This window comes from Ambystoma mexicanum, chromosome 13 (genome assembly GCF_040938575.1).
Source record: "Ambystoma mexicanum isolate Mex_15411 chromosome 13, UKY_AmexF1_1, whole genome shotgun sequence".
In the NCBI taxonomy this organism is placed as follows: Eukaryota; Metazoa; Chordata; class Amphibia; order Caudata; family Ambystomatidae; genus Ambystoma; species Ambystoma mexicanum.
The window spans coordinates 799,974,681-800,002,439 of record NC_090938.1 but is presented as its reverse complement, the minus strand read 5'-3'; the positions used below and the strand labels follow the sequence as shown (position 1 = coordinate 800,002,439).

Below are 27,759 nucleotides of genomic sequence, written 5' to 3'. Positions count from 1 at the left end.
ATATGTTTTAAGTTACGTGATCTGGGAAAGCTCCCAAGCATGCATGTCCAAGCAGATCCAACGTCAAGCACCACCCCACTGCTAGCCAATCTTGTTTTCAGTTCTATCCAGAATCTGTTTACTTCCGGAAAAGCCCAGAACATGTGCAGTAACCCAGCCCCCTCCTCCCCGCACCTAGGACATTTCTGTACAGCTCATCCTCCGAACCTAGCTATCCTGCCGGGGGCCAAATATGCCCTGTGGGTGACATATAGCTGGATCTGCTGAAGTCTCGCATTCCGGGATACCTTCTTGTGGTACCTTTTTGTGCCCTTTCCCACTGTTCATCTGTCATGGGTTCTCCCACCTCCTCCCTGTCGTGCCTTAATTGAAGCAACTCCTTTCCTGCCTTCGTACTCAGTAACTCATATATCCTGGATATTTCGTGCCCGCCCTCCGAGACATCATACATCATTTCTATGGTGACCTCAGGTTGTTCTGCAAGTACTGTTTCGGGCCACCTTTCCCTCACCCGCTTCATAATTCTGGAGTAACTAATATGTTTGCACCCCGGTCTCCTCCATCAGTCTCTGGAATCCCACCGCCTTCCCCTTCTGCCATATGTCACCCAGGGTGGCCAGGCCCACCGGTTCCCAGTATCTGCGGACCCCTTTAATCAATTGGGAGTCTCCCCCACATAACACCACTAACAGGACCTGTTGAGAAAGCGGGTCCAGGTCACCCATGGTTCGCCATGCCCTGCGCCAGACCTCCCAGCGCCAGTAATCTCCCCATCCCCAACACTTTCATTTTGGGTAACCACACTGTCTCTCTAAGGAAGTAGGAGGCAGTGCCATCCTTTAGAAGCCTGGCCTCCACCGATTCATCTTCGGACAACCACCTAGCCACATATAGCAGCTGTCCCACCAGATAATACAGTTCAAAATTCGGCAGGTTTATGCCCCCCTTGTCACATGAATTTTGTAATTTCCAAAGGGCCACCCTGTTCCTAGAATTGTGCCATATGAAGCCCCTGCACAAGCTATGAAGTCTGACAAAAAATAGTTTAGGGATCAAGTACGGGACATTTGCAAAGAAGTGCAGCAGTCTAGGCAGAACAACCATCTTGAGCAAAGCTGCTATTCCCATCATGGCTAAAGGCAATCTAGACCAAAACACCATGTTGTTTTTGATACCTTGAACTGCTTTCTAAGTGTTGTTTATGCTCTGCCTCTATCCTAAGAAACACATTTATGCCTAGGTATCGAAACGTCTTGGTCTGCCAGGGTATCTGCAAAATAGGCATTTCTCCGGTGGAATGCCTCTGTATCTCCCCAAGGGGAACACACTGGACTTCCCTGGGTTCACCGTTGTGCCCGAGAGGGTGGCATAGTGCTCCATTACCTCCAGGCAAAGTTTCCTCCGTGAAGCGCAGGTAGAGGAGCAGGTCAACGGCATACAAGGATATCAAGTGTGTGCCTCCTGTCGTACGAATCCCCACCTCTCCATATTGTTGCCTAAGGCAGACTGCCAACGGTTCCAACGCGAGAATATATAACATGGGCAACCATGGGCATCCCTGCCTGGTCCCCCTGCTGAGACACCATTTATCTGAGATTATGGCACCTGTTTTAACTCTTGCGATCGGGTTGCTGTATAGCATCTTGACCCATTTTATGTACCCAGGCCCGATCCCGTATCCTTTCAGGGTCGCTATCGGCCATGGCCACCGAAACTGAGTATGGTGTATCAGTTTGCCAATCACTCGCTTGATCATGTTGGCGAGCACCGCTGTGAGTATTTTGCTATCTTGGTTGAGCATCGACAAGGGCCTATAGGACCCACAGTCTGCGTCCGGCTTACCTGGTTTCAAAAGTGGTATAATCACTGCTTCCCGTAGAGACTCTGGCAACCCTCCCTGTTTATAGGCCTCATTAAACATAGCCAGCAGCGGCTGGAGCAGCTCCTGCTTATAGGCTTTATAGAATTCACTCGGTAATCCGTCCGACCCAGGCGCTTTACACGTGTGCAGGTCTCCAGTTCATCTGTGGTGATTGGGGCATCTACGTCTGCTCGTTCCAAATCGTCTAGAGTGGGCAGACCTATGTCTTCTAGTGTTTCCTGAATTTCTTGACCCATGTCTCCGCCCACATCCTCATACAAGCATTTATAATATCTAAAGAACTCTTCATTCACCCCCTCTTGTGTATCTCGGATCTGACCCTCCTCCCACCTGACTTCTCTAAACACCGGTCGGGGTGTCTCATTTTTATACAGCCAGGCCAGCAGTCTGCCCGGCTTGTCTCCACCCGCATGCTGCCTTTCTACGTATTTCCTGTAATTCAACTTGCATAGCCTATCCCAAAGCTCGCCGCTAGCGTCATGCAGTTCCCGTATCTTTGCACCAACTTCCCGGGTGGTCCCCCCTCTACGCGTAAATTCTTCTAGATTCCTTTCCGTGTCCTGCAATTCCCATTCTACACTCCCTTGGAGCCCCCTGGATTTTGATATAGCTGCCCCTCGCACCACCACCTTGAATGCCTCCCATACTGTTCCCACTGATTGCACGCTGCCAGTGTTAATGTCGAAGTATTCAGTGATGGCCTCCCTTAGGTCCTCTCGGAATCCCGAGTCCTGTAGGGCCTCCCCTCTGAGCCTCCATGTCGGGATACGCGCCTTAGGGGGATGGCGGCGCCACTCCAGGACCAAAGGGGAGTGGTCCGAAAGCACTCTGGCTTTATATTCTGCTCCCACCATTTCGCCCGCTATCTCAGCGGCAGCGAACACATAGTCCAGCCTGGTGTGCAGGTCATGCAGCGCTGCGTAATGTGAATATTGCCTATCCGTTGGATGCAGCCGCCTCCACACATCCTCCAGTTTAAAGTCTCAACAGTGCCCACAACTCTTTGGCTGCAGGAGTGGGTTTTTCCAGTTTACCATCTGACCTATCTATCCTGGGGTTCAGGGTGCAATTGAAATCACCTCCCCACAGTATAGCTCCACCTAGCAGGGGGCTGATTTTACTGTACAGTGACCTAAAGTAAGCTGCCGTGTCTTGGTTGGGGGCATATACGTTTATTATGTTCACTTCTCGGTTTTCCAAGAGCCTCTCCACCACCACCATTCTGCCATCCGGATCTATTGTTGACCGGAGCAGCCGAAACGGCACATGGGGTGCCACCCATATGGTGACTCCTCTCGCATACGCTGAGTATGTGGCGCCCGTGACACTCCCCTTCCATTTCCTCTAAACCACCTCCAATTTCTCTTTGGTGAAGTGGGTTTACTGTAATAAAGCTATATCGATACTCATCCTCCTCAAATACATCATTACTTTGTTACGTTTTAGGTAACTATTGAGGCCCCGCACGTTCCAGGTCACCACTCTAAAATTACCCAACTCCATTAACTTGATTAACTCTCTTCTCCGTTTCCCAGTTTGCACCCGATGACACAGAATCTCCCGGCAGTGGTTTTGTCTTTGGTCCTTGCTCCTTCCGCTCCCGGTGATGTCTTACCATAATCATCCAGCGTGGGTTGCTTGCTCTTCAATCTTACGGTCTTGTTGGACATTGTGCTTTGTCAGCGAGGTGTGGGTCAACACAACAGTCTCAAGGCCTGCACAGTGTTGGACGGTACCCAGTGTTTGGGCTCTCTTCGACCATGTCAGAAATATGTGCCGACTGGCTGTTATACTCCTGGAATGGGCTGTGTCCTCCCACGTTCCAGGCTTGGCTCAGTTCACTGGCCTATGCTTGCACCACAGCTCTCTCGGGCGCTGGTGATCAGGCGCTTCCGCCGGCTTCTACGCTTCTGCTCTGGGCCCAGATAGGACCCCCCGGCTCCCCGACTAACACTGGTGTCTTTAGTGCACCACAGGGCCCCGTGCCGGCACTGGCCACCTTCTGTGTGCTCTTCTCGTGTGCAGCGCATGTCCTGAAGCGTATTATGCTGATCTGTCCCGTTCTATGGGCAACAGGGTCTATCGACACCAGGGCCTCGTTCAGGCGGTTCGCTGATTCCTCTCCCGTCTGTGGAGATCGGTGTGGGCCCTGGCACCTAGTAGGTGTCCTTGGACCCAGTGCATCCCCCTTCTATCTCTAGGTCTGGGCACTCTGGTTTCCTCACCTTGACTTGTGCTTCATCTCGGTTTCCGCTCGATAGCTGCGGGTGCTGCCCACGTTTCAGGGCCAAGCGTTCGTACCAGTGCTCCTGGCAAGTGTGGCACGGGAAACCCCCTGGGCGCCACCCCCGGGGCACTCCGGTCATCTGCCGGGTTCTCAAGTGTTCAAGATGTCTCAGATTCCGGCCTCCTTGCTCCGCTCCTTGGTGCGATGGGTCACAGCCCGGCCAATCCAGGCATCCACTGGGTCCAGCTCTCGTGGGTCCCTTCGCGGCTGTGCAGCAACTTCAGATTCCGACCCCCCACCACTGGTGATCCGGATCGCTGCCGTCCATCCCCCCCATGGGCCCCTACACTGCAGGGCCTCCACTCTGCTAGGTGGCCCTGGATTCAGCCACGAAGCCCAAGGCGCACAGCGCCCGCTGTCCTGCCCTCTTGTCCTCAGTGGCAGCAGCGCCAGCGGGAGCATTTCGTTCCGGCGCAACAGTGTTCGGCGCTCGATAATGGTGCGGTTTCTCGCCATATCTTTACTGGTCACGGGCCTCGGTGCTCGCCCCTCGGTCCAGCGTGGCCCCCCCGGCCGGGTTCGAAGGTCTGCTCACGGGCTGGACTTCTGTAGTTGTGCAGTGTCGGAGCGGGCTTGATCTCTGCCGACCCAGCTAATATTGCAACTGCGGTTCATTCACCAGGACCCCTCCGGCCGGGTGCTTAGGTCTGCGCACCGACTAGGCTTCACCAGTGTCCCAACGGCTTCGATCTCAGCCGCGCCAGCTAATGTTGCAGCGGCGGCACCGCGGACAGTTTATAGCCCTTTGTCCTCCGTCGGCCATCTTGCTGGCCTTTAGGTCTCGGGCACCCTGCTTTTTTTTCGGGTTGCTGTAGCTTCCTTATTCTGCTACCGATCGTTCCCTCTTGGCGCCCGGTGTATGCCCCAGCTATTCATGCATCCGTGGATATGCTGCCGGCATGCATTGTTTCGTGCTAACGTCAGTTTTCTCTAGGATTGTTGCCGGATCTACGGGAGCTCCTCCAGGGCACGTCCTTTCACGCATCCATTTAGCCACGCCCCCTAGCACATTGCAAAGTTGTTGTAAGCTAATCGTAACCATAGAAGCAGTTGTTGTTCGTAATTTCCTGGCCTGGCAAAGGAGTATACCAGGTCGAAGGTTGTGGTAACACCTTCATCTTGTTCGGGCAGGTGAATATACTCGAACAGAGAACTTTGAAGTACTAGACCTGGCATGACCGTAAACCAGGTGGATGTTGAAAGTGCTATGAAGTTGTGTTCGTGAATCATCCTGACACACTTTCATTGCTGAAGAAAGTGTATGAACTGCTGCAGAAGTGTATGATTGTTTCTAAACAAATATGTGGTTGAAGAATAATTCTGACAGACCACTTATATTCATTCTGCTGAATTCAGGAATTGTTCTGGGTTTATGCAAAGAAAACTGGTTTCCTCAATATCACAAGTGGAAGAGAAAGAAAACTTGTTGAACGATCCTGAAGTGTTGGAAATTAAAAGAACTGCATTGTAACTTTGAAACAAGACAGGAATTCCTTATTATAACAGAATCCTTGCTGAATCTGTGGAAGGGAAATTCGCTCAGATTATCTTATTGTGAATTTAACTGTTATATGTGTTGCTTTTGAACTGCCATATATATTACCTTGTTGAGTTGGTGTATGTACAGGTGTGAGGGACAGAAACCTTTGGTTAGAGTGTTTTCCTTAGTATATTTTAGGCAGGGAAATACTCGTCTGAGTAGGGATAGTGAGGCGTTTATCCAACTTTTTGAGTTAATACAAGGCATCTTTTGAAAAACCTTCACAAAGTTGTCCGTCTCACATTTCTGACCCCTCGCAGTCCATTGTAAACCGCAGCCACTCTTCAGAAATCTCACTAATCCCATTTTTAAGCAATTGAGAAAGTGTGTTGTGTCTCTCAAATAAGTATCTGTCTGTTGTACCAATGGTTGGTCCCAGGCCAGGTTTTCTGGGGGAATCATCTCTGACCACAGGGTCAAATATACACTTGGTGCCCACCACAATCGGGCTGAACAGCAGCCTGTTCTTATCTTTGTTTCTTGGGCAGTGTATAATAGACAGGAGTAACTGGAAACATGTTGGTAAGAAACTCTTTAGTCTTCTCAATAATCCACTCGTTATGCTTTGCACAATCCAAAGTGTTCTTGATGAGAAGAGTAATATCTGCTAAGGGGGTCATTTTCTAGGCAGATGTATGTACTGGTGTCTTCTGAGAGAGTTGTACGTATTGGTGTCTTTTGAGAGAGGAAAACCACTGATTCTATAAAATGCAGAGCCCATCACCATTATGGTTACCCCTTTAACAGCTGGTTTAATCTTCCTAGTCCTTGGACAAATCCTCAATCGGCGCCAGCTGATTTCCCTTGATATTGCAGGGAGATCTTAAGTTGTAGTTCGTATGTATCAAATGGTTTAAAACGTAAAATGTTTGCTGGACACCACTCTTTCTCTTCTGATTATTACCGACTCCACCACCTCCACCCACACAAACACCCAGCCTCTCTTTCTCCGATTGTTTCACTAGCCCCATCTCTCAGTATATTTCTCCCAAGCCCTCATTTGGTCTGTGGACTAATTTACCCCTTTATACACATTTACTATGGAAAGCAAGCGGTCCCTTGATTGTCCTAATGCAGGTATCTTCTATATGTGTGTTGTCCTATACCAATAAATATGATGAAACGTATTATAAACTGCCATGCTAAATGGGGTAATTGGTGTGAAAAGCATTTACCTAACACAATGAAGTTTGGAGCAGTTAGTTTGCAAATGTATAGGAAAGCCTCTGTGACCTGATCAACTTTCAGTCATGCCAGGTGGGATGTACTCTTGGGAGACTTCATATTCTGCCAATTGCAACCCAAAATACTTGCTTCACAACTTTCAATGTTGTGCATCTTTTATCCTAAAGCTTTCAGACCTCATCTTGCATGGCAAACTGGACACCTCTGTCGCAGATTAGTTCCCATTATGTTACGCCATCCAGAAACCCTTCACACCACATTGCCTGTGTAAGCACCCTTTGGGAGGGGTGTTATTATACACAATCAAATCTTTATCTGTGTGTTGTCATCCCTCAGAATGCCGCTCTGTGTGGGTTCCAGAAGTGTCTGTCCTGAGGTATTCGGTTTTGACTTGAGTTCTAATCTAGAGATAGCTGGGAGGCTTGTCTGTTCAAGAAGGTGGGTAGGTCTAAGAAAACAGTGTGTCAAATAAGCCAAGTGATTTGAACACTCTGTCACAGGAGAAACGAGATGAGTCCCCTGCACCATTCCAGCCTTTCTTTCTGGGGTTCCAGTTACAGGTGTGGGAAAACACTGCACAACCCATTCCAAAGAGGCCCCCTTGTCATGAGGAGCTTGACCCCCCCCCCTCTCTAGTACAGGGAATGCTCTGATCAGCCCCAATGCATGGCTCATAGGTCGCTCTGGAACCTTCCCAAGAGAAAGACTGAAGGATGTTGGGACACTCGGCGCCTCTGGATGGACTCGGGAGTCAAGCACCCACTGGGAATTTGGACTGACCATCTTCTTTATTAATTAAAGACCAGGAGAGAAGAGGAAGATGGGCCCACAACCCCTTTATTCTCCACTCGGCATACTGCTTCACTAAATAGTTGCCCCTGTAATAATCTAAGAAAAGGAAGCAAGAGAAAGGTTATGTACAAAATAGTGCAGCTTCTTGTACAATGTCAAATGAAAAATCAATGCAAGAATGTTTATATTGCTGTATTTAATGAACAATCCTATTTGTGATGATATTTGATTTAACGTCATACGCAATATTATCAGTTACAGTAGATGTAAAGTATGGGAGTTACCTCAGTATTGCAGGATTCATTATTGGAGGCACAGAGCACATTTACAACAGGTTATGCATCAGGAGAGTAAGCCGTGGGTTGATGGGAGATATTAAAAGCTACTCTGGTGTGCTGAGCCTGTATATCTTCTCCCGTACAGTAAAGCAGGCAGCGACACTCCCAAGGTTACAACTGATCCCGACCACCTGTGAGGTGTCAGAAATTAAAGCCGGACACAAAGCTGTCATGTTTTTGGTTTTAGACCTTTATTCAACTTAAATGGATTGGGAAAATGCTTCTCTGACCCTATTCTAAAGAGGAGTTTCCCTACCTAAAAAACAAAAACTAAGAATCTGTCTGTGTTAGGATATCTGAAACTTAAAAGCCGTCCTTGTGTCCAAAAAATGTATCCTGGCCCTCACACTGAAATAAAATAATAAAGTGACCAGGGAAATGTCTATAACCTAGTATTTGCAAAAAGTGTTATTAAATAAAAGTAGAATTGCTGTAACGTAAATGTTCTCCAAAAGAGGAAAAGACCTTAATTCCTGAGGGCGATTCCCTTCCCCTGGATTCTTTACTGGCATCACAAATGTCTCTGGGTCTAACAGTTCCTTATACCTTCATTTGCCCTCAACAATCCTGTTATATGAACGCAGTTCCACCTTGTCAATCTTGTATGAACACAGTTCAACCTTATAAGTTCTTCGGTAACATAAGTTCCTTCTTGATTTAACAAACACCTTTTCTGCTTGTCACTCTTGCAGGTTTGCAATGTTCCTGGTATACTGCCCTTCCAGGACGTGTTATGCACTCCCAACTGCCTGGGGTACTCTCCTGCCAGGACCTTTCATATCTTACAGTAACTTTTTATATTCAAGCAACATATATACTTGACAAACCATTATCTTATTACTTTACTTTCTTTAATTTTCACAATGTTCAAAATCTTCCGCCCTTTGGATTCATAAACAATCTTCTTGTCATTTCCCTTTCCGTAACTTCAAAATGTTCTACTGCACTTTGGCGCGGTCGCTGAAATGCCCTGCAGTCCCCACTCTGCTCTGGCAGACTTACCGGTTCTCTGTAGCGTTTCCAGGCTTGCTTGCGCTTATGCGGTGTTACCTTTGCCGATTGCTTCCCACTCTGGGGCTGTTCTGACGTCTCTCCAGTCTCTCTCGCAGCTCACCTCCAGTAAGATGGCCTCTCCTCGGCTCCCAGTATGGATAACGCTGCTTCTCTTGACTGCTGGATGCACAGGGAACCCTCTTGCGAATCCAGGCGTCTCCATGACAAGCCTTGCTTGCACTGCGTTTCTTCCCTTCTCTGCTGGCGAGCTCCTTTGCTATGCCACACCTGCTTCGCCTCCAGCACTGGTGCAGTCATATCTTCTCCTGAGCTCCCTCCCACCGTTTGGTACACCTTCTTTTTTTTAAAAGTCCCTGCACAGGTGCTTTCATCCAACAACTAGCTTGTTTGTCATGCTGGCTGCTCTATACACATACCTTCATCCTCCTCGTCTCAGTACTTGGGTTGTTGTGAGAATTAAAAGTCCATTGATATTTTCTGATGCAGAATTCTTGAAGGGTCTTTTCCAAAGATTCCATGTGGAAGATCAGTTCTAACTGAAGGAGAACTATAACTGAACGTTTTTATTTTAATTTTTTTTTATTTCAAATTTGTATTGGTTTTACATGGTACAAATGAAATTCCAAGAAAAGAGACTTGAGCAACACAATCCGTGTCCAAAGAAAATATCAAGAAGAACGCTTAACTAGCTCAATCTCAATCCACATCTAACCCTTTTTAACCCCCCTCCCGCACCCCCAACCCATGGCAGCCCCATGAACAACATTAAACATAGATCAAACATGGCATACGACAAAATCGGAATGACGACTCTACTGTGTTGTCTTTGCTACACTTCGTCCATTAGGGCAACGTACCCCCAAGCACAGGGAGATCAACCAGAGGGGGAAGCGGGCCACTCATCCTTGCCCACTCCCATTACCACCAACCCACCTCTCCCTCCCCCGAGGGCCATCACACCCCCATGTATTTCATGCAGAAACCCAAACAGCTAATTTCCAACCAGCTAATTTCCAACTCACAACTCCCCTGTGGAGAGCCGCAGTGATCTTCTCCATCAAGTAAATCTCCTTCGCTTTCACCACCCATTCCCTGCTGACTAGGCAGCCTCTTCCTCTTCCATTGTCAAGACAGGCATGCTCTAGCTGCCAACAATAAGAAGTGCGCCATATGAGGTAGGCTCCTAAATTCCCCCTCCACCTCCTCCAATCCGAATAAGACCAATAGGGGTACCGCAGGACGAGAGATCTCCCTCAATTTCCTTAATCCACCCCAACAGCTCAGTCCAATAAATGTGCACCTCCCACAGTCCCATCATGTATGCCAGCACTCCCTCCACAACCACACCAACGTAGCAGGCTCACACCTGAAAACATCCTGGAAAGGCGGACAGGGTCGTATTGCCACCTATGCAGCAACTTGATACAATGAAATTTATACTGGCATGAGATCGATGTCTTCAATGCTCTGCAGCACATCTTGCGCCACAATCCCACATCAATTTGCCTTCCCAGATCTTGTTCCCACTTGGCCCGAAGACTCTCAGCACCCGACCTGTCCGCCTCCAGGAATGCAGCATACAATTGTGTGATCAAGCCCTTTATCTCCAATTGTGAATCCAAAATATGCTCTGTCAGAGTAAGTTCCCGATGTATCTGTGTTAGGCAGAAACCTGTACAGTTTCCTCTGGGACCACTGCAAAAGATTTAAGACTACAGGTGTTTGGCAGTAAACCCACTTGGTAGCAGTCTGTACCACACAGATTCACTTGGTAGCTGTGGCTTAGCAGTCGGACCTCCCTCAAGAAGAGTTAGGCAGTATGCAAAGTATACACAATAGGCACTCAGATACAATAGCACAAGCAAACACTGACCAGAGCTTTGGTATCAAGTTATATAATTATTTATTTAAAAACACACTGAAACACTCCAGCACTATTATTGTAAATCACTCTCAACACAGTTACTATTATTCTATATACATCCCTTCTTCCTTTATCAGACAAGTCTTAGTTAACACCACTTATTTCCAGACAGAGGTGAGCGCTTAACTATAGATGGCACTCCAATAAGTTAACGAAAAAGGGAGGGAAAAAGGCAGAATGTAGGAAAATACAACACACTAATCTTTAGGAACTCTTAAGCAAGGCAGGAAAGTCAAAAGTTACTTGTGAGCCAAAGTCCATAGGCCGGCCCACTCTTGGAGAGAGCAGGGCACAAATGCACCCAAGATCATACATTGACAACAGGCTTAAAGTCTTGCAGGGAGTTCAGAAAGGTTTTAGTTAGGCTCAGAAAAGTTTAGCCAGGGTGTCCCAGGCTATCCCAGGTTCGAAAGCCGGGGGCTAAATCTACCCCGTACAGTCGGTTGCAAGGGAAGCCAGGCGGAACACGGTACCTTATGTGGAAAGGATCCTCCAGCGGGGGCAGTTGTTCCTGGCAGCAGGTGCAAGTCGCGGCGTCGTCCAGAGGAAGAGAAGATCTCAACGTGGAGGAAAGATGAAGGTCGTTGCACTGCCAGGGAAGAAACCGGCCGCAGAGTTTTCCGGTTAAAGGTACTACCCTTTGATTCGCGGTAGTGGTAAAACGTGGTATCCCGGTTGCCGGGGTGCTTGGCACAGGCAAGTCGGCCACGAGATGCTCCAGGAAGCGAAAAAGGAAGCAGACTGGTTATCCCCACCAGTCGAAGGAAGAAGACTCTCCGGGCTGGAGATCTCCTCTGTCGTTAGGAAAAGTGGTGAGACGGTCCAGCAGGGCTCCACCGGTGGTGTTGTCGGCTCAGCTTCTCCCTCGTCGGATTCTTAGGTCCTGTGGCGACTTCTCAAGTTCCAGTCCCCAAAGCCCTGCTTTTATGCAGAAAACCCCCATTCACTCAGCCTAGCTGTCACTCAAACATGCTAAGTGGTGAGCTGGCCGGCTCACCACTTGGGCCAATCAGGACGGAGTGCGACTTGAGTTGCCTAGGCAACTCAGTCCAGGGTGCCTAAATCCCCCTCCACCCCTCCTAAGTACCCCAGACAGAGTGGCACCACTTTGGAGGGCTTCTGTGGAGAAGCCCGCCAAAAAGTGGAACAAAGGGCTCAACTTGGTTTGGAGTCACAGAAGCGAACACAAACGCAATTTTAGAACCGAGTTCTGGCAAAAAATACCAACCAGAGAATTAATATTAAATAAACCGGCGGTATGTTCGAGGCTATAGGAATTAAATAATTAAAGTTGGTAGCCCCGAACAATGGGAAATCCCATGCATTCTCTTTTATGTTTACATTCTGCCATACTGTAGAAAGGTGCTGTATCATATTCTTGGCACAGATGTGCGTGGGGCTGTGGGCCATTGTGACCATTGCAGTCACATATGAATTTGGCAACATCCAGTTTCTAGTTCCCTTGTCCACCCAACAACCCTCCAAATCCAACTTGGCAGATCCCTCTGCCCATCCCTGTATTTCATTGGCCGTAGCCTCGGCCTGCATTTCTTTGACAGTCGCAACTCCATCTTCTATCATACAGGGTACTTCCTCTGTCTGAACCGTCATCATCTTGGTATTCAAATCAGTGGCAGTTTGTTTCGCAATTCTGTCTGCAAACGCGTTTCCCTCTCCTATTTTGCATGTTACTTTTCTATGTGCCTCGCATTTCACTATTGCTAGGCGCTTTGGAAACGTGAGTGCAGACAGCAATCGTACAATCAAAGGGCCATATTGAATTCTGGCACCATGTGATGTCAGAAACCCTCTCTCAGTCCAGTCGACCAAAGTTATGAACCACTCCAAACGTGTACTGACTATCAGTATATATATTCACATTCAAATTTCCTCAGTGAGCATTAAGCAATCGTGGGGGGGTGATTCATTCTTCCCAATTTCTTTTATGGTTAGTGGCATTAATTCTGCAGGATTCAAAGCGCTACACCTCATAATTTGGACATGGGGCGCAAACAAGATAATCTCATATCGTGTCAATCTGGCAGAGGTGAGGTGTTGCATCTGTGTCCTACTTAATAGAACGTCTATGGCATGTGGCACCATCAAAATTAAAGTGTGCCCCAATACCATCCCTTCCGTTTGTTTCACTGACGCAGCAGCCGCCGCGACAGATCGCAAACATCGTGGTAGTGCGCGCGCTGCAGGGTCCAGCGCAGAAGAAAAATAGCTGCACGGCCTATTTCTTCCACCTTGTTCCTGTGTCAAAACCGCCAATGCACATTCTTCACTTTCACACACAAATAGTCTAAAAATGTTCTTATAGTTCGGCGTACCCAAAACTGGAGCCGAGCATAATGCAGTTTTCAATCCATCAAATGCTTTGACATTCCTCATCCCACTGCAAAGGCATAACCGCATCTTTTCTAGTCAAATTCACTAATGGTTTCACAATTAACGCAAAATTACCAATTCATTGTCGGCAATATGAAGCCATGCCTATTATGGCTCTGACTCCTTTTTGTGTCTTTGGAATAGGCATACAAGAAATACTTTCTATGCGTTCTGGCGTTGGTCTTCTCCCTCCTTTTGAAAGTAGGTAGCCCAAATAAGCTACCTCCTTTCGAGTATACTGAAATTTCTTCAAACTAGCTTTATGGCCATGTGCCGCTAGGTGTGACAGTAGTAATGAAGTGCTTTCTTTACAAATCTTCTGTGTCTGCAGCTAGCAATAGATCGTCTATGTATTGCAAAAGTACACAACCCACGGGTAATTCCAGCATGTCTAGCTGTTCTTTTAATGCTCTACTGTAAATACTTGGACTTTCCGTGTAACCTTGCGGAATCCACGTAAATGTAAATGATCGTCCTCCTAATGTGAACGCGAACAAATATATACTGTCCTTGTCCACTAGAATACTAAAGAATGCGTTTCTATTACACTAAAGTATTCTGCTGAAACAGGTATCATTGTCAATAATGTAGTAACGTCTGACACTAGAGGAAATTGCGGATTTACTACCTTATTCAATGCGCGTAGATAAATTATGAGACGGTAGGGTACCTCATTACCTCCTTTTTTATAAACCGGAAGAATCGGGCTGTTACATGTACTACCTGTGATTTCCTCTATTACCCCTAATTTCACCAAATCGGTAACAATACTCTTCAATCCTTTCTCACCTTCAACCGAAATTTTGTATTGGGGTATTCGCGGTAGGGTAACACCTTCTTTTAAAATAATCTTCACTGGCTCTATCTTTAAACATCCCACATCGTTGTCATGCATTGCCCATATACAGGTTGGTACTTTACTTAGTTCCCCTGGTAACGCTTCGGACATTAATTCTGACACAGGGGCATCGTGTGGCCATATCGTTAGAAACACTCCATCTGCCGTGCAATGTATAACAGAACCTAGTTTTTTCAACAAATTTAATCCCAACAAATTTTCTCCACAATTTTCTGTTAGAAGGAAAGGACAATGTTCGGTAAATGGTCCTATGGGGACTGGGACTGGTTTGGACACTGGGTATATGACTGGTGTACCTGCGAACCCTACGGAAATATTCTTTTGCCCCGACAGTGGTATATCCGGAACCAAGTGATGGTCTATTGAACACTTCTGTGCTCCTGTATCTACAAGAAAGCGGTGCTCCTCATTCCCGACTATCATTTCTACATAGGGTCCTCTCTGATTCACGGGAATAGACACTGGTTCCGACCCCTGTCCTGGCCGGTCCTGTTGGGGAAATAACACATCGTCCGATGTGTAATCATTACTATTACTGTAATACGTGTTCGGCTGTGTATCGAAAACATTTCCACTTTTCCCTCTATTTCCCCCACTCTGATTTCCATATTGTTGATTTTGCTGTCCCTGACTCTGGTTTGGGGCATTTTGGTTTTGGCCTTGGTTTTGATTACCTCCGTTATTATGATGCTGCTGCATACTATTCTTATTTGGTCCATTCGCTCCTGGGTGTCCTCTATGCTGTCTCCTATGACCAGAACCCTTTTCTATTCTGTAGATGCAGGCATTGCGCTCGCCAATGTCCTTCCTCTTTACAATATGCACACTGATTCGGCCCCATTGTTCCCCCATACATATTCGAAATACTCCTTCCTTGTGCATTCCCCCGCCCTATATTATGTCCTGTTACTTGCTGCAATAGTGCCTGTGTTCTAATTAGACATTCCTTCAAGTCTGCCCCCACCTGTTTTAGCAACGATAATTTGTTCACCATCTCCTTCTGCCCCGGCGATGGTAACTGCTGCTGTTTATTATGCAACCCCTTTTTCCCCTTCCCAGGTCTCCCGATATCCCTACTCCTGTACGCAGGTGTAGTAAACATTTTGACAGGTGTAGTAAACATTTCGACATAATCATTATCTAATTCATCTCGGAACTCATAAAGTCTATACACGTTCTCTCACTTCATCCCTCTCCCTACAGCGTGCTAATGCATTCAAATCTAACAATCGCTGCGGTGGTAATTTCCCAATTAGCTGTTTCCATCTCTCAATATTCACCCATGCATTCCAACACTACCTGTCTTTCGTTGCTTCTACGAAAGTCATATATCGAAGCCAATGTTGCCGTCCCATCATTCCCGTCTATATACATCTCTGCCTGTTGCTGCAATTCCACCTTCCTTTCCTTGCTGATTGCGCTGCGGGTTACCCTCATGCACTCCCGTTGGTCAGTCCTGCCTCTTGCCCCCCTGGTTTCAACTTCAACCCCGGGAGGAACGGACGGTACCGAGTCTGTGTCTGAGGCGGGAGGTGGGGATGGGACAATGGGAACAGCGAGTGTCTGTTGTGGGCCTGGTTGGCTAGTAGGAAGTGTTACTTGCGCGGTCTGTGGCTGTGGGAGGGCTTGAGCTACCGCAGGGGGAGCTTGGGCTACGGGCGGTGTCTGGGCAATAGCTACTGACGTGTCTGGTCTTACTTCTGATCTTGGGCCTTGTTTTGTATGGGTCAATATATTTTCTATCAATTCATCTGCTATGTGTAATTCTCGTTGTGGGTATATCTTTTCTATATTCAACTGGTCAGCCCTGCCTGCCCTTCTTAGACTCTCAGTCCACTCCTCCTCTTCTTTTTCTTCCGCTACCTCACCTTTTGATTTATGCCTGTGTGCATGCTTTGTTCTGCTTTTAAATCTGAGCATTGCTTCCTTTCTCCAGTCTTTAATGCTGCAGGACGCGCTTTCTTTCTTATCAACACCCTTTCCAAGTTATCTATCCTCGCCATCTCAAAACTACCATTAATCGGCCACTGATGGTCTTGTTGCTTTCTGGTTTGCCTATGCCAAGTCTCACAGAATATTATCGCACCCACTCCATACTTCACATACGCCGGCGTTCCCCCAGGTGGTACAATTTGGCCATTTTCCAAAGATTGTCTACCACAGCGGAAAAACCCTGCTAAGGTGGACAATACCCCAGGCATGTTTCAACCTTCCCCCTGGTTAATCAACCTTACCTTTTTGATTTTGCAAAGTCAACTCTCAACCAATATCAGGATGCTTTGAATCGGGGAATGACTCATCTGATCAAGTCGTCTGTATGCTGACGCACCAAAGGACGTGGTGTCTGCGTTTCTTTGCTTCCGCCTCGTTTCGGGACCCTCGCCTCCTTGTTCTCTAGCCAGGCACGTCGATCAGGGATCAGATGTGTCCAGATCTGCAAAGAGTCTCACTTTTACAGGGCGCCCTGAACACCTCTTGATCCCGGCTCGATCGTCCCGTCCTCGCCGTTCTCTGCCTTTCTCAATTACAACGTTACGCGAAGGAACAAGTGGGGGAGGGTCCCTATTCGGGCGCCATCTTGAAAGGGCCCCCTAGTGGACCCTCATGTCTATGGAAACAAGGCGGGTCACCACACACGATAGAGACGCCAGACACAAGGTTGTATTCCCAAAGCTAGGGTTTTATTGCAAAGCAAAAGTCTCAGTTGGCCAACTCGGTCTCACGCCCCGCGACGTGTATCTCTAGACCTCGAGGGACGCAAGAGAGTGAATTACGTACATCAGTTACATATATACAAAATGCATATCAAACAATCAGCTATGACATGTTTAACTCCCCTCTTTATTGGGATTCTTTGAACTTGGTGTGATGATGGACATCTTCGACCACTATGACACCTTCAAACATCTATTCTAGTAACAATTTGCAATTTGTGAGTGCGTAGGCATCTTTCGGTTATTGAATAGAACAAGGCGCTTCTGTTCTTGGAAGCGAACTACATACGGGGGGGAGTTGCATTCCGGACCTTGCTATCTATCAGATGCTATTCCCATCCTGGGAGCCGACATGCTCTTAGCAGGCTCAGCAAAGGGGGGCCGTTAGAAAAGCATAATTCAAGCCTTCAGCGGTATTATTCTAACATATTCTTCCATATAACGAGACTGGCTGGCAGCTGTGAAATGATTAAATGCCCTGCAGCTCTGCTTCAAGGCTACATTAAGGAGGGAGCCGGGCATTCTTCCTGGCGCTGCCTACGTTTGTGTTTCAGCGAACTCTTGTTATCCTCTCGGCCCTGTGGCCTTGTCCTTTTCACATACAGACAACAATGTTCCACAGTCGAGCAGTGTGAGCGGAAAATATCCTGCAAAGCAATAGGTACAGAAAGCAATGAGCAATAGTTAGAAAACAAAATGGCGATTCTTGTTACATAAAAATGGCCGTTCATTGGCAAACTCGAATACCTATATTCTGTGTATTGTGCATGAGACGGTTGGTCCACGGCCACCAAAATGCGTTTGCGGTCTCAAATTAGAGGTATCCGTATTTCTAGACTGACAACCTGTGAGGCTAAGAACCTCGGGGTCATCTTACTCCACACACTCCTTTTCTCCTCACATTGTGTCTAAGAAGTCAAACTATCAGCTGCACCTCCTCTGAGGTATTCTTCCTTTTTTCACTTTTCCTCCAGAAGCTCACTGTCTCCAGAGCTCCGGTCCTCTCTAGGCTGGACTATTGCCTCCTACCAGGCACACTTCTCCACTTCCCTCGTCCCCGCACTTGAGCGATCTGAATGACGCAAGGCCTAGTAAGATAGTTATTTTGGCCTCCCTTGTTTCCTCCCTCCTTGTCTTGTCGTACCTAGAAACACTTGTGTACAGATGTGTTATAAATGCCCTATCATATTATATAGTGTGAAAGCCACAGGGCATGCTGAGCCTAGTCAGGTTGCCTGTGTTTGTCATGTACAGGTGAGAGCAGGAATTAAAAGAATTGATGGTACAAAGGACAACACTTGCCAGTTTGTATTTAAAGAAGGGCATGGGCTGCAGCTGAGACAGATGGTGGAGGCTGAAAGTTCACTGTGATGTCGAGGCCAGAGATCGGCACTCAGATTTTCAGGGTGCGAAAAAAGTAGGTTGAGCAGAACACATGGCTCCTGCCAATTTAACTGAGCACAGAGCAGAAAGGGGGAGGGGCACAGTAGCACTGGAAATATCCTACGGAAAGCAGGAACATTAGATGTCCAAGATGGAGGTCCACCAGGGGTTGGGCACCTTCACAATGCCAGTTACGTTCCCTCCACAATAGTTTCTTTTGGGTGTTCCATTGTGTTCCTCTTTTCTCTCCTAATCTTTAGTTGTGCCCTAGTGTACTCCGTATGAGATGTTCTTTGTTTGCCGTGCTTTTGCTTTCTCTCGTAGTACACATCTTGCCTGGTAGCCTAGCAGCACCAGATGCTTATCAGAATTGGCATGTTCCTCCTGGCAGTGGTGCAGTGTAGGCATAGTTATGTATTTGCTGCCTCCTTCGTGGTTACTGTGTTGCGATGGGCACTGGTTGGTTTCAGTAATTTTGTATGTACAGCAGTGAGGGCTTGTGTTCGGTGTACTTGGAGTGCTCCAAATCTTGCCTGCTGTGGAAGCCATGTGGTTTTGGAAGGATGTTTCATCCCTTTATTTTTCTGTTGTCATGTTTACTTGTCAGCCGTGGTAATTCACCATTCTTTTAGTCTGTTTGTTTCTTTGTGGGAGCTATGGTGTGGCATCCCGTCGTGGATGTATGTTAGATACTTATCCCATCCTTGGTTGTGTGCTCTCATCAATATGGCCCTCTTATGGGAACCGTGTAATGTTTAGTGGATGTCCGATTCCTGACCCTCAGTTTAGGCCTCCGTTTGGGGGCTATATGGTGTTTTTGGAAGATGTGTGCTTTGGCTCTTTTGGAAGGGGTGCTGTCCCTCCTTTGTGTTTGCAGCTTTTGACGTATTGTGGCCCACCTCGTGTTTTGGATTTCTGCTTCCATTATATATAGCCAGCATAGACATTGGTTAAGGATTATGCAATTTGTAGTCCAAAACATCTGCAGGGCCACATAACGAGTATTTTGATATTTCTGTGGGTTCGTTGCATGGGTGCTGCAAGTCTCTGCTCTGTTTCGTGTGTGCAGGGAGTTTGCTCTGTGAGGTGTTTTTGGATGGCCGCTCAGTCTTTAATCTGTGTTTATTGTTGATGGATTTGAGCTTGGAGTTTCAGCTGCAATATTGGTGGAGCGCTGGTGTATGCTGGGTGGTGTTGGATGGGTGTATGGTGGTTGCTCCGTGTTTCGTGATGATCTTTTCTCTAGCACTGGAAGTGTCTGCTCTCTGGTGCTTGTGAAAAGTGCAATGAATATTTGGTGCTTTTGGTGGGGGAGGGTTGCAAATCTGTCTTCAGTCCTCTGGTTGAATGTAGCGTTCGTTGTGCCTTCTGGTTTTGGATGAGTTCTACTCTGCCGAATACTTTGTGCTTTAGTATGATGCTTTTGGATGGATGCTGGGAGTTGAGGCTCTGTGTTTTGAAGGTTTTGGTTTAGGGTTGGCGGCCTTTACTTTGTGCTTGAATCTTGTGGATGGATGGATGCGAGTTTTCCCTCCTCTGCTTTTCGTGCTTTTAGTTGGATGCCATCTGTCCCCTCGTTTGTGGATGCTGCAAGTCTATTCACTGTGCTTGGTACTGGTAGGTGATGTTGGATCGAGACTGAGAAGCCACGCACTTGAGGGTTTTTGAAAAGATTCAAAAAGACTGCTGGCTATTGTTGGAAGGGTCCCGTTGCCCATATCGTTATTGTGACCTATTGTGCCCGGTGATGTTGGATGCTCACTGGGCGTCGCTGCTTGCCATTGTTGGATGGGTCCCTTCCCCATATCGTTATTGTGCTCGGTGATGTTGGATGCTCAGTGGGCGTCGCTGCTTGCCATTGTTGGATGGGTCCCTTCCCCCATATCGTTATTGTGCTCGGTGATGTTGGATGCTCAGTGGGCGTCGCTGCTTGCCATTGTTGGATGGGTCCCTTCCCCATATCGTTATTGTGTTCGGTGATGTTGGATGCTCAGTAGGCGTCGCTGCTTGCCATTGTTGGATGGGTCCCTTCCCCATATCGTTATTGTGCCCGGTGATGTTGGATGCTCAGTGGGCGTCGCTGCTTGCCATTGTTGGATGGATCCCTTCCCCATATCGTTATTGTGCCAGGTGATGTTGGGGGCTCAGTGGGCGTCACTGCTTGGTTTGACGGCATCTGATGCATGCATTGTCTGTCCCTCACTCCTGAATGACTGCTTTCTGCCGTTTCACCAGGATGGTTAAAATGTGATGGAGGACGCCCCACCAGCCCCCACGTGCCGCAGCTTGCACTCCAGTCCCAAGGCCTCCTGCAGCCAGGTGAAGAGGCCCCGCTTTCAGACGCTGACACGCTTCTGGGAGGGGCAGGATGTGCTGGCTCGCTGGACCGATGGCCTGCTGTACCTTGGCATCATTAAGAAGGTAAGCCAGGCCCTTGCCTCACCCCTAACTGTACAGAAAAGGACTCCCGGTCCCTGGATTGATGTGCGCACCGCTCCCTTGCGGCTCCCACATAATCGCATTCTGCATACGAATGGCGCTTTGTTTGAGTTGTGTCCAGAAAAGGCCTGGGCCCTGCTCGGGGGCAATGCGCTTGTCTTGGAAGCAATGGCAACGCAGAGCAACACAGGTTCGAATCCCGGTCTCCAGTATTTTGCGCGTCGTAAAAGCTGAATTAATTAAATGTAGGGTTGAATGGGGGTGGGGTGTGTTCTGGGCCACAGTGGGCAGAATGGTATGATGTAATGTACATTCATAAAGTTTGGCAGTATCTCGGTGATCTGCTGGTCCCAATACCCCTTAAGTGGCCTCTGAAATCCTGGCCCATCTGGAATACTTAAGGCTGCAGCTTTACCCATGGCTGCCTTTGCGCTGACCTCTCACCCGGAATTATCCCAAGCACCTTACGGTTATTAAATCCCATTCGCAACAAACCGTGCTTATGTTGTGCACATACGTCCCTTAGCTGAATTCATACATCAAGATTCCATCACACTGTTTTCACAGGTTTTTGGGAGTGACCCTTGTGTCTGTTGACTTGAGAGTTTCTAGAAAGCTGGATATACGGGTGCCTGTCTAACACATCTGGTCTGTTTTTCACTCCCTGTGTAGGTGGACAGTGAGCAGGAAACGTGTTTAGTACGATTTGAAGATAACTCACAATTTCTGGTTCTCTGGAAGGACATTAACCCTCGTAAGTGCAGCCTCTGCTTATTTCCTCTTTATATAGAAACACTGGTGTTCAGGTGCGTTATACATGCCATATCATATGTCCTATAACCCCAGTTGTGACACAGTACCACCAGCAAGGGTGTAAAGACCTTGGCATTTTTCAATTTTAAGTAATAAAATGATGCAGGTAATTATGTCTCTGAAAGGAAGGTTTGCTAATCAGACCCATAATGCTTCATGCCAAAATCAAAGTGCACTCATGTACCTTGCTGAGACAGTCTCCTGATACAACGATCACCAGCCCTGCAGTGGCAGCAGGACAGGTTCAAAGGTTTGTGCATTTCTGATTGCTGTACAGGTGGCTTTTTAATCATATGCCCCTCTGATTTACATTAAAATAATTGTGTATCCAAGTCAGCCTGGTGGCATGTTAAACTATAAATGTAAGCCATTCCTGGTCATGACATGGTGGTTACTGGGGTCACAAAATTATCAAAGCTCCGCATTTGGTTATAATAGGGCTCAAAATGTGCACTCTCCATTAGCTAGTGATAATTGACTGTTGACGAGTAAGAAATTGTGTGATGTGTGTGTATGTGTTGAATTGAGGTGGCAAGTGTCTTTTTATGTCTGGCTAGTACTTTGCAGCTTGAAATTAGTACCCCTCATATTTGTGGCAGCTTGGGGAGCAGCAAGTGTCTGATGTGTCTTAGTGTCTGGCCAGGGTGTCTTAACAGCTGCCATGTGGGACAGTGTCCAGGAAACTGCTTGTTTGATCCCCATGAGGTGGCAACACCTTCCTGCCAGGGGACAGGAACCCTCTCTGGAGGCCCCAAGGGATCCAGTACTTCAAAAGCAGTCCTGACGTAACAAATCTATTGTCACGCAAGGGTGCTGATAACAGGAGTTATTTTATGTTACCATTGTCATGAACCAGCCGTAGCGGCTCTGGAGGCGATGGAGACTACACTAAGAACAAGCAGTAGCGGTCTAGACCCCTACCAACATGGCCGCCGCTGTGAATGTACCCGGAAATTGACCAACGCGCAGCTGCGTTGCAACTCTGTTTGTTCCGAGTGTAAAAGCTTCGTAGTCTCGCTTCTCTGCCTGCGGTTCGTCTGCTGAGATTGACTTTTCTCTGGAGCTCTCCTTCTGCTCCGCTCTTCCCTCCTTCATTCCACTCATTTTCCTGACTTTGCTCTGTGCTGTACTTTTGAGTCGCTTTCTTTTCCCGCTTTGCTTTCCGCCCTGTTTACCTTTCCACTAGCAATCTCTCTGCTTGTTTGCTGTCCTGTGTCCTCAGGTCGTGTGGACATCTCTCTTCCAGGACTTCTGCTATAGCCCCACATTCCGAGGCACTTACTTTCAAGGACTCCTTTTGGACTCTGGGAATTGTAGTCCTGCACGTCTGTATTTGCTTAGCAGCCTCTCGCCTTACTGGCTGGATCCTTCTTCACTTGACCACCGAATCAACTCGAGGACCAGTGCATCAGACCAAGGTTTTTTTCAGCCTTTTTCCCTGACGTGGGGTCGGCTCCCCGGAGTCCCGACTGCTGGGCAAGTTACCTGGTGGCCTCTGGGGGAGCTCGCCCTTATCTCTTCCAAAAGAAGAGCAAGACCCAGAGGATTGTAACTCGACGTAAGAAGGAAGATTCACCCTGGGAATCCCCAGGAGACACAGGTGAGGAGACTGAGGGGGGAGACTTCCTGTAGTGCAACAGAGACTGTGTCAGGTTCTGAGAATCATGCAGACAGAGGTGGAGTTAGACTAACAGTCAGGCTAGGAGATGGGTTCCTTCATCTTGGTTTCTGCTAGGGCTACCTGCACTTCCTGCCCCCTATCCCTCCCTGCAGACAACACACACTGTGTATGATGTCAGAAGATAAAGGACACTTTCTACAGCAGCCTGGATTGGTCACCTGACCAATGGCTTGCTTTTAACGATTTTGCTGTAGCACCTCCTCTTTAAAAGGGGAGGAAACCCTTCTCTTTGTGATAACTCTTTTGACTCTCAGAAGGATTTACTGGGATTCTGTTATTTCAAAGTTCTTTGCTATAGAGATGAAGACGGAAGGCTCCAATGCAGAGGCAAGCTCTGTTCTCTAACCATTCCAATGGCACATTTGGGGTGGCTTTCTGCTGCCTGTGCACTGGAACCAGGATCCTGCTCACTGGGGATTATGGACCACCTGCAGGTGCTAGACAAAAATCTTCTGGAATGGCAGTCTGGAATGAATGACTTGCCTTGTCCCTGGAGACCCTGGCGAACACTGTATTGGGCCAAACAGCAGTACAGAAGCAGCTTACAACTCGATTTACTGCCTTGCAACAACTTTGAGCTGGATTAATCATGTAGGACTCACTTCAAACCGCTGCAGGACCCACTGTACTTCTTTTGGCACTGTAAGAATTTCACTTCCTGGTCTACTGAGACATTGTGTAAGGTTGACAGATTAACAACATTCCAGAAGTTGATTCAAGGGTAGGCTTTTATTTCAAATTGTTTACAGATGGTTTTCTTCATCGGTAGTTAGTTCACCCTCCTAGGCCTCTACAACCTTCCTCTGTCTTTCCTTTCACTGGATATGGGTAGATCTCTCCTATTCAGCATAGTCCCACCAGTTCTCGGCTTTCTCCTCCTGCTGCCTGTCGCCCTGCAAGGCAACACATGCATCACTGTATCAGAGTTTCCGTTCCCTTTTATATGTTTTCCTTTGGTTCCCTCCAATCAGAACCCTTCTTGCTGAGAGTCCTCTGCCCGTTCTACTGGATCGACCCTGTCCCCTGACATGGCCGTCGTGTGTTTGCACTTGTCGATGGTGTTAGGAGAGATTTCATATGTGTATGTAATTTTCCCTCCATGTGTCAACCCCCAAACTTTTTGCTGCTGTTTAGATACCACTGACTGACTTTGTCAGAGAAGGACATCCTTCAGCTGTGCTCCTCCTGGGCTTTCGCTCACTTTTTATGGGGAAACTGACTTGCCCTTCCGACAGTCAGTACTGGGAGACTTTGTTTCCCTTAATCCTTTTCTCATGTTGCAACTTTTGTGCAACATGTAACAAGTGTGCAATGTATTTTACCATACAGCTCACTTGGGTCTATAGTCATTTCCAAAGGCCCTAGATACTCTAGCTGGACTTTTTATGAACTGTGCCAATGTTTCATGGACAGGACTGGTGGCAGCTATCGTTTCGCATTATTTTGAACCCTTTCCTGCCATGTAACTGCTTTAACGGTGCTTGGCAGGAATAGGTTACCTGGCTCCAAAATGGCCACACCACGAGGTTCTTTGTCTTGTCTTTTGGCCATCTTGCCCCTTCACTTTCCCCAGGTCGAGTCGACCTGGGCCAGTCCTTATTTGGTCATGCATTTTCCCGCAAATCCCAATGCTTTCGCAGGCTTCTACATGCCTTGTGTGTGTGCGCCTCCAGGATGTGGGCTGGGATGTCTGGTGCCAATACACATCCTGGGTGCCAGAGAGTCTGGAGTGTCCTGAATGCCTGAGACCTCCGTGGTCTGTGATTGGTCCAGGTATGGAGTGAGTGTTTGTGAGCAGATCTCCCATTGGGTCCTCTCCGTTTTGGGGCGAAGGCCACTTTGGATAAGAGGAGGCTAGAAACACCACTACCATGTTGATCTCCTGAGTTCTCACTGAACAAGGGATAGGATCCAAGTATTCTGCAACTACGAAGCTGAGTCGAGGAACCGCTGGTGACCCGCTGGAAGGTTTGGCACCCTGAGCCCGCTGTCGTCCCGTGGGACCCCTCTGCATCTGGTCGTCCTAGAAGGTCTGCGAAGACGCTTTGACCCATTGGAATAGTGGGACCAACTATTCTCGGCACCTTCACCAAAACCTGCAAGTAAGCTTTCTCGGAAGTGTCCCTGGGCCAACCAGTGGGCTGACCAGCTTACGCAGGACCTTTCCTCTGTCTCTGCTGTCGTTTCGAGGAGGCCCTCGAAACTTGGTATACTGCTAGCTCTGTGTCAACGGCACCCTCACACTGAATTTCGTACACTTGGCATTCCCAGGTCTGGAGTGAGACGAGTGCGCCCGGACCGGAGTAAATGCGGTTACCGTGTTGCCCTGCCACGGCAACGTCCTTTGCAAGTCTGCTGTATTTGTGACCCTCTTGCCCCTGAAGCTCGCTGGAACTCGGGAACTAAAAGGTGCCGAGGCGTCCTTTTTGCCGCCGTCGAACTTGCAACCGAATTGGACTAACCTGCCGAATTGTGGGTCTCCTTGCCTTAGGGAATGGTGAGTAATCGTTACCAGAATTGGTTGCCCCTAGCGCCAGAGCCCAACTTTATGCACGAGTGGCCCCTCTCCTGTCCACCGCTATTGCGAAATAGCGACTACATCCCAAACTCTTGATCTGCCTCTATCTTCAAGTGGAGGTCCTTCTTGAATAGTGGGAACTTATTCTTCATCGTCCTATCCACCTTCCCGAGCTGCTAGAGACCCCCGAAGAGACCCTGTTTTCCCCGTTGGCATACATGTACTATTGAGCACAAGGCTCCACTCTTCTTAGGGCTTGGACTGCCTCTTAGGTGAATAACTGATGTTGAATTGGGTCTAAAGATTAACTGCACTGCCTGTTTTCGCCCCCTCTAGGTTGTCAACATATTTCGTGCAGTCATCCCTTTTGCCCCCCACCCCCTTACCCCCCGGTCTTGTGTATATTGTATTGAGTGTGATGTATTGGTTTACTTAGTGTTACTGTGATTCTTTGCTATAGTCTGTATTACAAAGGCCTTGTAATAAATGTGTCTATAATTTTTAATATAACACCTGTCTGGAGTAATTTGTAAGTGTCCTTGCTCTGTGTGCTCATTGAGGTCCTTCAGCCACCCTCACCCCTCCTGAGACTTAGTCTTCACCGCCTGCCATCGCTACCCTGATTGGTCTGGCTTGTCCAGAGGTTACCCTGTTCCAAGAAACTAGGTTGGCCTTCTGAACCTCTGCCCCTCCTGGACAGAGTTCAGAAATCCTTCTTAATAGATGGCTAACCCGAAGGATGGGGAAAAGCCCTAGAGCCAGTGCCTGATCCGGAGGTGCTGGTGAGCACGCATATCCTTCCGAGTTTGTGTCTGGTAAGGATGTACCTGTAGGAGCGACCCACTCGGCAGATAGGATAGGGCGGTCCCTGTGTCTCCTAGGCATTGCCACTGCCGCATGGCCCTTCTGACGGCATTGCTCCATCGGGCTTTGGCAGCCTCCTTGTCCATCTCCGTGGGGTGGTTGTACACGTGTACCGGAGCCGCTGTCATCACAGTGGATACGGTTACAGCACTCAGTGATGCTAGTCTCGGAGATGCCTCCTCTGTTGTGGGAGAAACCACACCCGCGAGTGTCGCTGTATCCACTGTGGCGTCTTTGGTAAGTGCTGCTGTGTTGTTGTGCCCACACATTGACTTGACCAATCACCTGCTGTTGTAACCGAAGCTCTGCAACTCCTCGTTGGACCTCATTCAGCTGACGCCACCCACCTTTTGTCTGCACTTTGCTTGTTTGAGCTGATCATTGCTGCAGAGGCTAAACTGCACCATTGGACATCTTTGAGCCAAATTGACCTGTCTCACCACCTACAATCTACTGGGGGCGCTGATTTTTTTTATTTTATTTAAAATGCTTCTACGCCGTCTCAACCCAGTAAAAATGCCAAGAAGCCTGCCTCGAAACCGTCGAGACTCAAAGACAAAAGACAAAGGTATTTAAAAGGCCCAATCCCCTGTTCCATCTTGATGGACCTTTTTAATCACCCCTTCTTTGTCTTTTAAAGACAAATCCTTGAACATTGACATTTGTTGCTTAAATTCTTGACCTGCACCATTTTCTCCACCCTTACTTCCCCTTTATTTTTATAATCTGAATTCTGTATTTCCTATACATGGGTGGATCTTTAGTGCTTTAAATTTGTTGTATGCCTTGATAGTTTTTTAATTAAAGTTCTTATGTTTCTAAAACGTTGGTTCGACATTTTCTTTTTGGTACGTGTTTTGGTGTGCCTGAATCGGCTCACACTCCTTAAGTGTAATAGCCTACCCTCTGCCTGTGCTAGTTTAAGAGGTGAAGGAGGAGTACCTGTCGGGCTGTGGCTGCTTCACCTTTACGACTGGGATCACTTCTAATTTCGTAGTATGTGGGGCTGAATAGGCGGTTTAGCCGCTGTCATCCCTGTATTCCTGCAGCGCAAAAGTCATTTAGTCACACCATGTTTTGCATGCAATGGAAATGCTGATTGTGTAATGCATTTGCATGCTGGCTTGTATGTGTG

General features: G+C 47.8%; 1 protein-coding gene across 7 annotated transcripts in view; it reads left to right on the top strand.

Moving 5' to 3' along the window:
* Positions 1-27,759, top strand: part of PHF1 (PHD finger protein 1) — a 706,671-nt gene that overhangs the window by 90,834 nt on the left and 588,078 nt on the right. For all 7 annotated transcript variants that reach the window (XR_011283212.1, XM_069635206.1, XM_069635209.1 and 4 more), the window contains exons 2-3: positions 20,545-20,730; positions 21,421-21,502. Coding sequence is in view for 6 of the 7 variants with exons in the window: in XM_069635206.1 (XP_069491307.1) it covers positions 20,560-20,730; positions 21,421-21,502 (253 nt within the window). In the remaining variant the exon portion in view is untranslated. The remainder of the gene's footprint in view (positions 1-20,544; positions 20,731-21,420; positions 21,503-27,759) is intronic.